General features: G+C 45.3%; 2 protein-coding genes across 2 annotated transcripts; one reads left to right on the top strand and one right to left on the bottom strand.

Annotated features, from left to right (window-relative positions):
* The first annotated feature begins 2,057 nt into the window (after window positions 1–2,057).
* LOC104294465 (feather keratin 4-like) lies at window positions 2,058–2,498 on the top strand. Its single transcript, XM_009894080.1, has one exon. It carries the CDS (start codon window positions 2,058–2,060, stop codon window positions 2,496–2,498), a length of 441 nt encoding a protein of 146 aa, XP_009892382.1.
* A 3,191-nt stretch (window positions 2,499–5,689) lies between these two features.
* Window positions 5,690–6,025, bottom strand: LOC104294476 (feather keratin 4-like). Its single transcript, XM_009894092.1, has one exon. The coding sequence runs from the start codon at window positions 6,023–6,025 to the stop codon at window positions 5,690–5,692; it is 336 nt and encodes a 111-aa protein (XP_009892394.1).
* Window positions 6,026–14,822: the final 8,797 nt, after the last annotated feature.

Below are 14,822 nucleotides of genomic sequence, written 5' to 3' on the forward strand. Positions count from 1 at the left end.
ATCAAGGAGTCAAGCCCTGATGGCCATGGGGTTGCTGCCACTTAAAGTCTTGCCCTGGAGAGCCCTGTTAGAGGGCAGTGATAACAAATAGCAAAAAAAAAGATGGAGTTTCCCCTCTCCGTATGTGTGTCCTGTACTGTATGGGTTACAGGGAAAGTTGAAGGCTAAAGCATTTATTGGTTTCACTGAGATCCTTCTTAAAAACATCTTCTAGAATCACCACTGATTTTCTCACTCAATTTGAGACACGTTGAACAAGTTCTGATTATTTCCTGAAAAGCGCTCTGTGCCACCGGCTTATGAAAACAAGGCTGCCTGTGGCCAAGAATTGCCCAGTTCTGGAAAATATTGAGTCTTGGAGTGAAGCCATGCACTGGAGAGACAGCTAGACGCAGAGTTACAGAGTTGGAGTGGTTTAGACAAACATTGCTGAAATCATTAGAGAGAGCATAATATAAACTGAGACCAACTAAATTCAGTGGGGTCATATTCAGTTGGAGCAGAAGAGGGTCTGGCACCTAGGTTTGGGAGTAAGTTTGTCCCAAAGTACACACAGAGCTAACTGTAAAGCAAAGATGAGAAAAAAAGAAAATGAAGGAGGGGAATAAACAGCAGCTCTTAGCAGAGACTGAGCGAAGCTGCTCTTCTTGCCCTTTGCTCTGGCTGTGGGGGTGGCAAGATCTGTACAAGAAATGCACACAGGTCTGGAGCGCAATTTAAGGTCAGCAGCATTTCTACTATGCATTAAGTAAATGCTTGTTTTCTGCTTTACAGTGAATTGCACAGGTTTGCTGGCTTGTCAGTGCCAGCACATCAGACCCTGACTGAGCAGCTGAAGTGGGGACTCGATGGGGGCAAAATAAGTAGATTTGCATCCTGGAGCTTCAAGGTTAATATTTACAGTCTGTCCCCCATCTGTGAATGGATTTTAAAATATAAAATAAATAAAATAAAATACAGTTGTCAACCAGATGGTTTTATCTTAATGGAACTGTCTCTCATTGCTGTAGAAGGGTGAAGCCTGGGGATTGTTTCAGAGTTCCAATGAATCCGAACCTGATCAAAAAGTTGAGAGAGGGATGACGTAGTAAGGCGTAAAGGGAAACTGGGAATTGCCTAATAACTGCAAGCAGTGAGCAAAATGATTACACACTGTGAGGCATTACATGTAATCGCTTCTGTTTTGAATCTAATCAAACATCATGTGCAAAGGATGGCTCAGATCCTCCAGGCTATCCGAGCAGCAGTATAAAAGCACACGCTGCTCACATCACTCCCAACAGCTTCTCCTGACTTCTCCTCTGAGACTCGAGTAAGTTTTTAATTCTTTGTGCCTTTTTCATACTCCTCTTTTAAAGATAACTCTAGCTGAATCCCACATAAATATCTGCCATGGCACTAGCAGGGCTGGCCTCTCTGTAAAAGCAGCTTTGCTGACCCTGCAGAGAGCTCGGGGCTGGCATTATCCAGCTTCTCAAGGGAAAACAGCACTCCTTGCTAGGTGCTTCAAGGATTCGCAACTTTTATTTCCTAAAGCTGGTACAGAAATGAGCTGCAGCCTTATCTAGACTTTAGTCGAAGGTGAAGCTCAGTTTGGAAGCCCTGTGTAACAGGTGGTCCCATAAATCCTGTCCTACAGATTAATTACTGAGAAAAGGGGGCTGGGGGAGATGGCCTTTGGTCTCATGAATTTTGTTTGTGCTCCTTTGCAAGAGAACACAACTGAAGCAAGCACTGCCGATGACATAGCCCTTTGGGATACGTTCTGGCACATCATGTATAGATGGGTCAAAAGCGTAGGTTGTTTGATGTACCGAGGAAGGTTAGGAAGAGTTGAGAGTCTGGCAGAGACAGAAGATAAACATAACCCAGGCAGTGTGATGAAAAGGTGGAAGAGAGCGCCAGGAACTATGAAGCCACATCACCTCTGTTCAGGAAGCTGCTCAAGCGAGTAGCTTCCTCATCAAATATGCTTGAGTGTATGAACGTAAATCTATGAATTGCTCTACGCATAGTCTTCTGTCTTTGTGTTTCAGATCCACCCCCACTGCAGAACGATGTCCTCCTACAGACAGCTGTGCAACTACCAGTGCTACTCACCCTGCGAGGTGACCTGCCCGCAGCCCATCGCCAATGCCTGGAACGAGCCCTGTGTTACATCATGCGGTGACTCCAGGGCAGTGGTCTACCCACCCCCTGTTGTCATCACTTTTCCGGGGCCAATTCTCAGCTCCTGCCCTCAGGAAAGTGTAGTGGGATCCTCAGCACCAGCTGCCATCGGGAGCTCGCTTGGCTATGGGGGATCTTCTGGCTACAAAGGCTCTTTTGCTTACGGGGGATCACAGGAAAGCAAGTTCTCCTACCCTTACTGTTCCCAGAGGCGCAGTGGTTATTGCTTTAGAAGGTGGGAGCCCTGCCAGACCCAGAAGGAGTATACTTGCACCAAGGATTCGGTATCCTGTCAGGATACTGAATGCAAGATCCAAACTCAAGAGTAAGATGGGTTTTTAAGATGCTGACGTAAAAAGGCTGATTCTTGCTACCACTTTACGTTGTATTTGTGCTTGTACCTACTTATGTACTTCTCTTTTCTTAATCATAATTGTGTTCTTCTATTCTTCTCATGGTCCAAATTTTCAAATGTATTAATACTCCTTCTACATCCAACCTAATAATGTTATACAAGAAGTATAATGGAAAATTTCTATACTGTGATTTCTCCCACTTGACACTACTTGATGACAACCAAGAGTTGTGTTAACAGATGAACACTGGACTGCATCATCAAACTTACAGCTACAAAAGAAGAAAAGAACACTGTGCTTGAAATGAAGCTTCCTGAAACAAGAAACCTCATTTGTAATATCCTCCAATTCCTCATTTTCTGGATAATCATGTTTTGCTCTTGTAAACTTTCCTCCTCTATCACCCATTAAAAAAAAATAATCATGTTGCATCATAATTCTAGCATTCTGGTTTTGCTTTCTGTCTGCTCCTATGAAATAACAAAATTGAGGGAACCTCCTGTGCAGGGTGTAGGCGCTTGCATCCTAGTTAAGCGCTGTAGTGAGAGGGGAGTGAAGACCTTCACTGATCACAGCCACCCAAACAGTCTTCTCAACGATGACTTTTCCCATGTTGTATGCCTGCTTTAGACCTCATACTGCACCAATTTGCACTGCTAGAAAATTACTGGAGACAGAAAACAACACAGGGAACGGAAGGGAGATATTGTTATTTTCATGACCGGACACACACGTGCAGGAAGCATGATGGGAGAGCATAGGACACTTACGGAAAGCAGCAGCAGCTGCCTGAGCGCGCAGAGCAGGCAACATTCAGCTGTCCATAGGAAGACATAGTTGCTGTATATCTTCATTGCACACTCAACCCTCCCCATTTACTTGTACTTACAAGACTGTACGACAATCCAGACTGGAATTGCAGTGAGGCACTGAGAAGACAGGACAAGGCTATGCAGTGCTCTGCTAAATAGGGTTGATCACAGTGGCATCAAGGAACAGCTGAGGGGCTGCTTGGCTACTTACTCTATTTACCTTGAAGTAATTTTTTATTGCTTCCAGCTGGTCTCTGAGCACTGCTGCATCACTGCTGCCTATTTATTGAGAACTCGCTCTATCTACTTCCCCTTATTGCAGTCCTCTGATCATCTAAGTTGCTCCTTGAAATGTGACTCTGCTGACCTTCTTTAGACTCCGTTTCCTGCTTCTCTGTTTCTTGGGACTCTGCCAGGAGGCTCCTTTGCTTTGCACAGCAATAAGAAGTTAAGCTAGTAGAAGATATCCGCTTTTAGGCATTTTCATGGTTTAGGCTAAATCGGCTACTCTGGACCTGGGGGACCCCAGATAGGACTGACAGATGCTCCTCTCTTCGAAGAGAGAGATAGAGGAGGGGGAAAAGCGACTTATGAGTTTAGAAGGAACGGAACTACTTTACTGAAATATTAATAATAAAATAAAAGGAACTAATGAAGTATATACAATCACAACACCGGCTGGCACTGGGGCAGTTCCAGGCTGGACTCAGTGATGGATGGGAACTGGATTCTGGATCTGCATTCAGGATCGGGATCACAGGCAGCCGAACAGTCTTCCTCAGACGTCAGCCATTGAAGGAAGAGCCCCCTGACCCTTTGATCCTCAGCCTTTATACTGAGCATGAGGCAGATGGGATGGAATACCCTCGTTGGTCAGTTTTGGGTCACCTGTCCTGTCCGCTCCTCCCCACAGGTGGGACCCCACTGCGCTTTTCCACTTCTGACCCTCCAACGGGGCAAATAACAAAGTTGGTTGGCCTTGGGGGTTATAGCAATAAGCATAAGCAAGAGCCTCTCTGCATACCATGGCTGGGCATCAGCTATAAACATAGGTCTTACCACTCTGAGAGGGTGAACGTTGTCTGCACAATGTGCTGTTCATTTCAGTAGTTAGAAGAGGCCCAGCTAAGAAGCAAAGTTACCGAATACAATTGGTTCTGTTTTACCTCAAACCAGGACAGGTGTTTATGATCCCAGCTGAGGCAGTTTTATGATCTCAGAAAGCTGGGTATGAAAGAACAGAGCAGGGAAGCAGATTCAAGTTTCCTGTATCTCTGGGGTTTCATCACTAGCTAATTTTCTCTCTATGAATGTCTCTGGAAAGTTTCCTCTGCTGCTGTGCACTGTCCAATATTCTCTCTTTACTTCTGTATGTTACGTAGAACCATAGCATAGTCTAATATTCCCTTTTTATTTTTTTATGGTGTATGGGATTACAATAATTCTGGTAAAAACCAATGGAAAGGAAGGAGGAATGGGGATGAGCTGTTAAAATGCTTTTAGAGTGGCTATTTAGTACTTCACACTGGTCTTGAAAATTTTATCTAAGGGTTGGGAAGTTCTCTCACACTTGTTTCCTTGTAAAGATTAAATCAAGCTCTGCATGTTGTAAGCAGAATTTCCGGATGAATGAATCCATAGGCATTATATAAACACGATGTGTAAGAGCATAACACTCATCTACAGATCTCGAAGATAAAGGGATGGTTTAATTCAATTGGTTTGCAGGGTTACAATGGCCCAAAACAGAGAAAAAGCAAAGAGATGAATGTTATTGGATGCAATCATTAGTGTTTATTGGGAGGAGAAGGTGTACATTTTAAGCAAATTAAAGAAAAAGTACAAGGTGGACCTCAGTATTTGAAAAAAGAGCCAGGTAACAGTCTGCATCAAACTGATTTACTTTCAGCACATTTTTCTTCTTTCTTGGTTCACATTTCACATGAACTGGATGAATCACAGTGCAAGGTGACACCTATGGATCTTTCTTATGAGACATATGGGTATCAGAAAACTACCAAAGAGAAAAGTGTATTATCCCAGGCAATTAAAAACATACATGGACGAGTTTTCAGTGATGCTACTGCTTTAGTGCTCCAACAGTGAGAAACAGGTTTTGCATAATCAGTGATTTGGTTTCTTAGAATGGAAAAGACACGTTGTGAGAAAACTGACATTAAAAGCAAATAGAGCATGAGAAGGGTAAACAGAAGAGCAGTTCCCATGGGTGCTGAGCAGCACCCAAAGTTTCCCACTGCTTCAGAAAGCTGTGCTCCTCAGCTTGGTTGCACGTCCAGGTCTTGCCATCAATTCCAGTGCTGTTTCTCCTGCCGTCCACACCTTCTGCCATGCTTAGCATGGACCACAGCCCCCATAGCGCTGGCTCCAGAGATTGCTGGAGGAGGAGGAGGAGGAGGACAAGGAGCCCCCGTAGACAAGGGAGCCCTGCAGGCCCCTGGGGCGGCCCGGTCCCAGGGGGACTGAGGTGCCCACAATGCTCTCCTGAGGGCAGGAGCTGAGGATGGGGCCTGGGAAGGTGATGACCACGGGTGGTGGGTAGACCACAGCCCGGGAGTCCCCACAGGAGGTGACGCAGGGCTGGTTCCAGGCGTTGGCGATGGGCTGTGGGCAGGCCACCTCGCAGGGTGGGAAGCAACGGGAGCGGGGCTGCTGGGTGGGGAAGGACATCCTGCGGGTGGTGAGTGGAACCTGCAATACACCAACGAGCCCGAGTCAACCCACGCTTGCGAGCCGCCATGCCAACCACCCTGCTCTGCTCGCCGTCAGCAGGGAGGGCTCAGGACATGCCATGGTGAGCTGCTCTGCCGAGCATTAGGTGCTTCTCTCTCTTTCTCTTCCTCCTTCCCTGCCCTCCTTCCTCCCTCCTGGGCAGCTCCTCTGTGCTCTCCCAGGCTCCTGCACACTCAGTGATGCCCAAGCCAGCTGAGAAGCTTCACCCAGGTTCACCAGTCAGTTCAATCTGAGCTCAAGAGTAACACACTGGGACCGAGCCCCATCGAGGCTGAACCCCTCTGCCTTGCTGTGCCAGCAGCAGTGCAGCTCGGACAGGTCTGCATCTGCCCGGTTTGCCGGTGAGAATATCAAAGAAAGATGTTCTTCATGCAAAGCTGGGTACTCACAGCACTGCGGTTCAGACTGCGTGTGCAGGAGTTGGTTAAAAATAACACACACCTAAAAATAAAAAAGATAGCGAAGGGATCAGACTTACTCGGATCGATGAAGAGGAGAAGCGAGGACCTGTGATCTGAGGACTTCTGAGCCAGAAGCCCTTATATACCGTCTCCCGGATCGCCTGGGGGGGTTGAGACATCCTTTGTGTTTCAGGGTTGTTTTGTTACAAAACACAACCACACTCGTCACTCCCCAAGCTTGTATGATTGTTTTATGCATCTTCGGACAATTATCAATTATCAGTTTCTTCCAACACCCTCTTGTTTCTTCCTTTAACTTTTTGAAGTAGTTTCACTTCCTGCAGCATTTTGCTGATTTTGCCAGTGTGACAAAAATGTTGGAAAACTACCTGATTTACGCAATTGCTCCACATAGCCGGTATTTTTCAAGCACTCCTCAGTATCACAAGCGGTGCGGTGCACTGCGAGCTGATTTTCTTCTCTAAATCCCTGCTGATAGCGAGCTGAAACACTGTAGGGATTACAGTTGGAATAAAGATGGGAGATTTGCTTCATCTGCCTTGTTCTTCATCCCAGCTACACACTGCAGGTCTGATACAGCACACTAAAGCATAGAGGTGATTTTCTTTTTTTTTGTGAATTCTTGCAGATCATCTGTATTTCCTTTTGCCTCTGAACAGAAAAAACACAAATACACGTTCCTTCCCATGTCCCTCAGCCCCGGTTTATGCAGCACATCCGCCTGGCTGCACCGATATTATGACTTTGTGTCTGATGTGAGGAAAATCCTTCAATAACTATCAAAATAGTGAGTGTTTGGTTTTTGGTCTGTTTGGTTCTTTTTTTTTTGTTTTGTTTTGTTTTTTTTTCTCATTTGGATGTGAATAGATTAGAGGAAGGCAATCCTTTAAAGCCACACAGGGGAGCGGAATGCTTTATGCTGTGTTACGGGACACCCAAGGAGGGGGTCTAGCCCCGTGTGCTTCCTTTTGTCCCCAAGGAGAGACCCTGCTGCAAGAGCAGCCCCCCCCCAGGGCAGTGGCTGGAAGCAGAGGGAGCTGAACCCTAAAATCCCAACTCCAATGGGAGATGGCTGCGATGCTGTGCCTCGCCTGGGGGCTTTCAGTGTCCCAACACCAACCCACACCAGGACAGGAAAGGAATTAAAAGTTTTGCATATTCCTTGATATTCCCAGAGAAATGTAAATAGTGGTCCCCAAGGAGGTGATGATATACCTGGAGTTAAAACATTGTGACCAACGCAGGGTATGAAAACAACTGTGGAAACAGAAGCTTTAGTATCTGGAAGAAAAAAAACAAAAAACAGCCATACTGCAAACCTGGGGAAGTCAGCTGAGGGATTTCTAAGAAGGAAGAACCTGGGAGACAGTGAGGAGAGCCTTCGCTGAGTAATACTGGCTAACAGTGAGGAAGCTATTTGCATGAATGAGGAGTTGAGGAGTGGCGTGTAATCTCTGTGTTTGGCAGCTAATTGAGATATTGTTCCCGAGGTGTCATAGGCCAGGAGAAACGGTATAAAAAGGGCTCATGGCACAGCCAGCCTCAGACTGCCGTGTTTTGTATCTCCTCTTTGGTGTCTTGAGTAAGTTGGACCCCCCTTAATCTTTTGACTTAAAGCATCACGCTCGAGAAGGTTCAACTGAATCTTTCAGAAAGACTCTGCTTGTCTTGCTTATGCCTCTTTTTCCTTGAAAACGCGTTCCTATCGCAGGCTTTGGTGGATGTAGTGGGTTTTGCTGCAAAACCTGGGGATGGGTGATCTCCAGCTTGCTTGCCACAGGTCCCTTTAGGGGTTGGCCAGCTTGGGAGCGATAGCCTGGGAGAGCACAGAGGAGCTGCCTGGGAGGGAGGAAGGAGGGCAGGGAAGGGGGAAGAGAAAGAGAGAGAAGAAGCACCCGAGGCTCAGCAGAGCAGCTCCCTGTGCCATGTCCTGAGCCCTCCCTGCTGCCGGCGAGCAGGGCAGGGTGGTCTGCATGGCAGCTCATGAGCGTGGGTTGACTTGGGGTCCTTGGCATATTGCAGGTTCCACTCACCACCCGCAGGATGTCCTCCAGACAGCAGCTCAGCTCCCGTTGCTTCCCACCCTGCGAGGTGGCCTGCCCACAGCCCATCGCCGATGCCTGGAACCAGCCCTGCGTCACCTCCTGTGGGGACTCCCGGGCTGTGGTCTACCCACCACCCGTGGTCATCACCTTCCCAGGCCCCATCCTCAGCTCCTGCCCTCAGGAGAGCATTGTGGGCACCTCAGTCCCCCTGGGACTGGGCCGCCCCAGGGGCCTGCAGGGCTCCCTTGTCTACGGGGGCTCCTTGTCCTCCTCCTCCTCCTCCTCCAGCAATCTCTGGAGCCAGCGCTATGGGGGCTGTGGTCCATGCTAAGCATGGCAGAAGGTGTGGACGGCAGGAGAAACAGCACTGGAATTGATGGCAAGACCTGGACGTGCAACCAAGCTGAGGAGCTCTCCAAAGCCTTGGGCACCCACACCTTCCGACTAATCCATTAGGACCTATAGGTGCTGCTCAGCACCCATGGGAACTGCTCTTCTGTTTACCCTTCTTATGCTTTTTTTGCTTGTGATGTTGTTGCTGTAAACCTGTACCCGTTTCTCAAAATGTGTGTTTTCCATTCCAACAGTATTGGTGAGACATTGGTTCATTTTGTGCTTTAGCCTCTCTGTGAACACATGTACTGGTTTTCTGTTTTTCACACTCAACCTAGAAGATGTAATGAAATTTATCTCAGGGAAATTGTTTTGCTCTCCTATGCGTTAGGCTTTCATGCTCGACAAAGCCTTCCTGCATGCTGCAAAGCAGAATGTGGTTGGCAAAATTAGATTTGCCATAGGGAAAAAAGAGCACCTTGTGTGAAACATTCTTTCCTTGTTGACATATTGCTTCTAATCAGGTCTGAGAAACTGGAAACATTCCTTCAATTTTATTTTTTTTTATGCTTTGTTATTAGCATAACTGCCATTTCGTGTTCTTAATAAAAATCACGCTACATTCTAATATTAGCATTCTCTTTTTGTTTTATTCCAACATTTCTTCACACCTTGCATCCCTTAATTAGTTTATGATTATAAATGCACCGACATGCATAGGGCCAGGTTATGTCCTGTGCAATGCATAATTAGTCCTTCCCAGCAGCTAGAACCAGAATCAGCTTCTTACACAGTTAATACCATCATAAAAATGCCTTTGCTCTGGGAAGTATACGTGCTCCCGGACTCAGTCAAAGCATATGTATGCAGAGTGTTGATATTAGGGTTAGAATATGCCAATATTTAACATAGATATATTTTTATATTCAACTAAATATACCCACTTTACTTTTGCCCTCACTTTATATCCATGTTGTTGCTGTGCTCAAGGAGCTGGCTGAACCTTGCAAGCTGTCTTTTTAAGAAACTACCAAAATCGTGTCTTTGGGACATGGGAATATAGCCTAGAAGTACTTCAATAGCAGACTGCATCAAGACAGCATCCTGTGCCTCATTAGGCTGTTAGGGTTGTATTCTACTCATATCAGCCAAAAGACTCTGTTGTTACATAGTGACATCGCCAGAATTATACAAGCAACTCTGATATTTAACGAAGATTTTTTAAAAGGCAAAGCCTCTAAAAAAAGAACTGCTGGAAACCGGAGAACCTCTCTGCTCCCAAGCAGGCTGGAGAGAGTTTAGTGTCATCTCAGAAAAAAACAACCACACACCCACACCCCTCTCCCCCCAGAAAAGACACTTTCATCTTGGCAGCAATGTTATCTCAGGAGCTCCTAGATATGCAAGAATAATTCTGATCTGGAAATGGCACCACAGTTCTCAAACAAGCTGAGGGTACACCAACACTTCAGCTCAGAGACATGAATTCACCTCCTCTGGAGAAGTCTGTGATTTACTCAGCTTGAGTCACACTCTCAGCGAAGCCACAAGAGCGCAGTACTGAGTCTTGTGTTATTCTGGTGAATACATTTTACGGTCCCAGCTAGGTTTTGTGGCCATTCCGGCAACAGAGTTTAATGTGTCAACATCAACAGCAGTAACACTTTTTCGCTCGAAGCATAGTCATACCAAGGCGTAACTATTATTTCTTAAGAACTTATAAATACTGATCTTCAAACAGAAAGTGCTACTCAACCCCTCCTTCTTGGCAGTTCCTCCTTTTTCATTGCATTCTCCCTTTCTCAGACGGCTCATCCACCCATGTGCTGTTATTTGGCTCCTCCTAGGGTGTAGTAGACATGCCAGTGCAACCTGGGTGTGCTGTGTGACCAGATGAGACAAATTCCACCCACACTGTATGAGATGCACTCTTGGATGGATGACTCCAAAGCCGTCCACCATTGGCTTGCAAGAATGGCACAGAAATACCTTGGCATCCTGAGCAGAGTTTGGATTTCAATTACAAACAGAAATGAATGCTGTTCTTGATTGTCATGTTCATCCAGGCTAGTCAGGAAGAGATTTTAGTCACGTTTGTAAAGAAATAATCCAAAGTCAATTCATGGAAGTTTTTGTAGATACATTTGAATGTCTTTTTTTTTTTTATGATGTTATGATAAAATTATGTGCTTGATACAGATAAAAATATTTTGTGCTAATTTAGTAAATGAGTTTGATGACTGTTCATGTACAATGGATCCATATGTGCCACAGCAGTTCTGTGATTTGTCATACAAGGCATCTGTGCAAAGGTAGTCCATATGTCATGCTAAATTTGTTTGTCATAGACCCATTTGTCTCAGAATATTTTCCTATACCATATTTAGGGTAGATTTAGATTAGATATCAGGAAAAAAAAAATCACTAGGAGAGTGGTGAGCCCCTGGCACAGGTTGCCCCGAGAAGCTGTGGCTGCCCCATCCCTGGAGGTGTTCAAGGCCAGGTTGGACGGGGCTTGGAGCAACCTGGGCTGGTGGGAGGTGTCCCTGCCCTGCCCTGGGACATGGAATCCCAGGATCCCTGAGCAAAATAATCCCAGGATTCCATGTGGAATGAGATGGTCCTTAAGGTCCATTCCAACCCAAACTATTCTATGATTCTATGATTTGTACTGGTAATAATGGCTGTGAATATTTTAAGTTAGTAAAGCACATGAAACTCCCATTATAAGGGAAAAAAACATTAAGACGGCATCTGGTTGCCACTTTGTGGGTCTGTAAAATTACAGAGGCAAAGCATGGGGCTGTAACCCTGAACATCATGAGTCAAAAGAAGCAGTTTGGAGTGTCAGCAGTATTGATAGCAGTATGTAGCTCCCTTTGCCCTATCAGGAGGGCAGGACGGTTAGAAAAGGGATGCATTTCCAAGAATTACGTGATTCATCTGTAGGTTTCTGTAGGTATACGTCATCACTGTCATCACCTGCTTCCAGACAAAGTGAAACCAGGTGTGGTTCGGGCAGGAGGAGTAGACCTGGTGGGTTGTTTCCCCACAACATCTTCTTCCCTTTGTTTCTATTCCTGTTTCTTGTTTATGTGAATCGTGTACCATGAAGTATCAGCAGCTTTAAAGGGCGTCTCCGAAGGCATTGCTAGGAAACATCACTGAAGGAAATCCCAAGGCGGCCCCGGAAAAGAGGTTTCCTCAACCTTCTTGCGTGGGTCACCCGTACAGCATTACGCTGCAGTTTTTGTGACAGTTACCAAATGACAATGGACAAACTGGAATAAAATTAACATTTGGAATAGAAGTCTCAAGATTACTCAAAATGGGGCATTCAACCTTAAATTCCTTAGAAGGGGATGGATTTTAGAGGGGAAGAACTCATCTACTTGACGTTAAATAGGTGTTTGTAAATTATGTCAATTTGGATACACAAAATGAATATACCCCATTGAAAACAGTTTTATCCGTAAATAACTGAATATCTGAAGAGAGGGTACTGGATCTGAGGAAGAAATCTGCTGAAGTAAGTGGCCAATCTTCTGCATCAGCTGAAACTGCACATTCAGATTCCAGCCCAAGGTTTCCCTAGGGTGATGCATGGCTTCACTTCCTGACCTGTTTCATCCCAACCCATGAATCGTTCATCACTCAGGAGGCCCAAGATCCTCAGCAATGATCCCATGGCATCCCTGACAATGAAAGCTAGATGGGAATTTCCATTATCTGAGGCTCCTGTCCCCCCACGCCAGGGCTGGATAACAGCAGCTCCCTGCTTATAGGATACTCCACATGTACTTTTAAAGTTTGAAGTGTGATGTGTGTTTTGTGTTTGTTTCTTGGCCCCAAACGCTTCCCATTTCCAAACCCGTAACTCAGTAGGAAGGTGTCCGTGGAGTCTAATGTGCCTCATATCAGAGTCATAGGAATTAATGTGCGTGGGTATGATGGGATAAATTGCACAAGGCCCCCTTACTGCAGCATGAGTTGGAAAAGTGGGGCAGTATCTCAGGTATGTCAGCATATTGTGTTTACGGATAAACTTGTGAGTAATCTTTGCTCCATGAGGCAATCAGAGAAATAGGAAAAAAGCAATAAAAGAAAAAAAAATTACTCTGCCAGAGTAATGACAAGAACGCAATAGTAATCACCGTGGCTGAGCAAAATAATTGCATTATCTGGGGCAGTTACAGGTGGAGTGAATTTTTGTTTGATAATGCATTAGAACATCATACATGAGGAATGTTTCATACCCTCCTGATTGCCTAAGAAAACACATAAAAGCGCTCACAGTTCTGGGCTGCTCTAACCATTTCTCCTGACTTGCTCTTCGCTGTGAGAGGGTAAGTCTGAGCCTGATGCTATTGCTATTCATATATTGCTGTAACAAGGCAGGATTTTAACTGAAACAAAACTGTCATACTTAGAAATGGGTGAAAAGTTTGAAGCTTTCTGTCAGGAAGAGCAGTTTCTTACTTGTTCAGTGGCAGGCTGTGAAAGGGCAGGAGAAGGCTTTTCAGAGCAGCTGAAAGTTTGGGATACACAAACTTATTTATAATGAGATTTAGTGAATTCTTATTTCCTCCAGCCTGACTGTCCTGCCTTTATGTATCTGCCTTTACTTGCATTGACTTGTAATGGTGACTACCAAGAAAAGTTAATTCTGACTCTCAGACAGAACTAGGAAGCCACCAGTAGTGATAATGTTTTGTCCTGTTCTTTGCAATTATTTCTGAATTAATTTGAAGCCTGTCATGCATTATATCATGTACTTGTTATGGTCAGGACTTTGTTCCTTTCGAGGCCAGGTTGGACAGGGCTTTGAGCAACCTGGTCTAGTGGAAGGTGTCCCTGCCCAGGGCAGGGGGGTTGGAATGAGATGATCTTCAAGATCCCTTCCAACCTAAACCATTCTGTGATTCTAATTACAATATTCATGACTGAGTTTTATTCCCAGCCTTTTATTTTATGAGGTTTAGCAAGACAGGACAGAGATCAAGAGGAGCTGCAAATTGATTTTATGAGTGATCAAATAATCTTATGATTAACGAAAAGGACTCCATAAAATTATGCACAGTTCCTTCTTCTGCCAGTCATCTGTCACCTCGGCCATCTTTAGCAGTTCCACATTCACAGGAGTCCTAGTTACACAGGAAACCTCACTGGCACTGCATTCCCACCCGAACGTGGGGCATTCTGCCAAGCAAACTCCCCTTATGAGCTCTTCAGGGATGTGGCTGATGCTCATTTTATCTTCCTACGGAACATGCAGGGGAGCCCACGTGCCAGCTGTAGCATCTGAAAGATTGGGGAATAACGCTGTCATTAACAACCAGGCTTGCCTGAATTTTAACTCCGTCTCTCCGGTTTCCTCACCAAATGGCTCCGGGCAATGCATTCACTTCTAACCCTCAGTTACCTCTTCCTTAAAGCTGGAACAACAATGAATTGCCTCATACAGTTGTACTGATTACAGGTGGTGCAGAGCCAGTGCAGGATGTTACTGTGCAAGTGCTAGCTGGTGTTTCCCTTCTTTTCTGCAGCTATTTATAAAAGAAAAGGTCAAGTGTCCCAGTAAGTCCAACTCAAAAGGGAGGGAATGGTGGAACGGAGAAATGGTAAAGGACAGGGGGACAGCTTGAGTTCAAATACACCATTTCTTTGATTGTTAATGATGCTTTTATGTATTAAATTAGCTGTATAATTAGGAGACAAAAGAAATGGAGATTGTTCTGGGGGAGAGGAGGAGGTATCAGAAGATGAGAAAAGGGACATGGCTGCTGAGACAGAACTGAAATCTTCAGCCTCCTTCTGTCTTCTTGCTATCTTTCATTCTTTTCCAAGAGCAATCTCCATTATATTGGTATCTGAGCTTTCAACCTTCTGTTGCATTGGTATTGTGTGTTTCAGATTTATCTCCATTCCCAGAAG

This window comes from Charadrius vociferus, unplaced genomic scaffold, assembly GCF_000708025.1.
Source record: "Charadrius vociferus isolate BGI_N301 unplaced genomic scaffold, ASM70802v2 scaffold900, whole genome shotgun sequence".
Lineage (NCBI taxonomy): Eukaryota > Metazoa > Chordata > Aves > Charadriiformes > Charadriidae > Charadrius > Charadrius vociferus.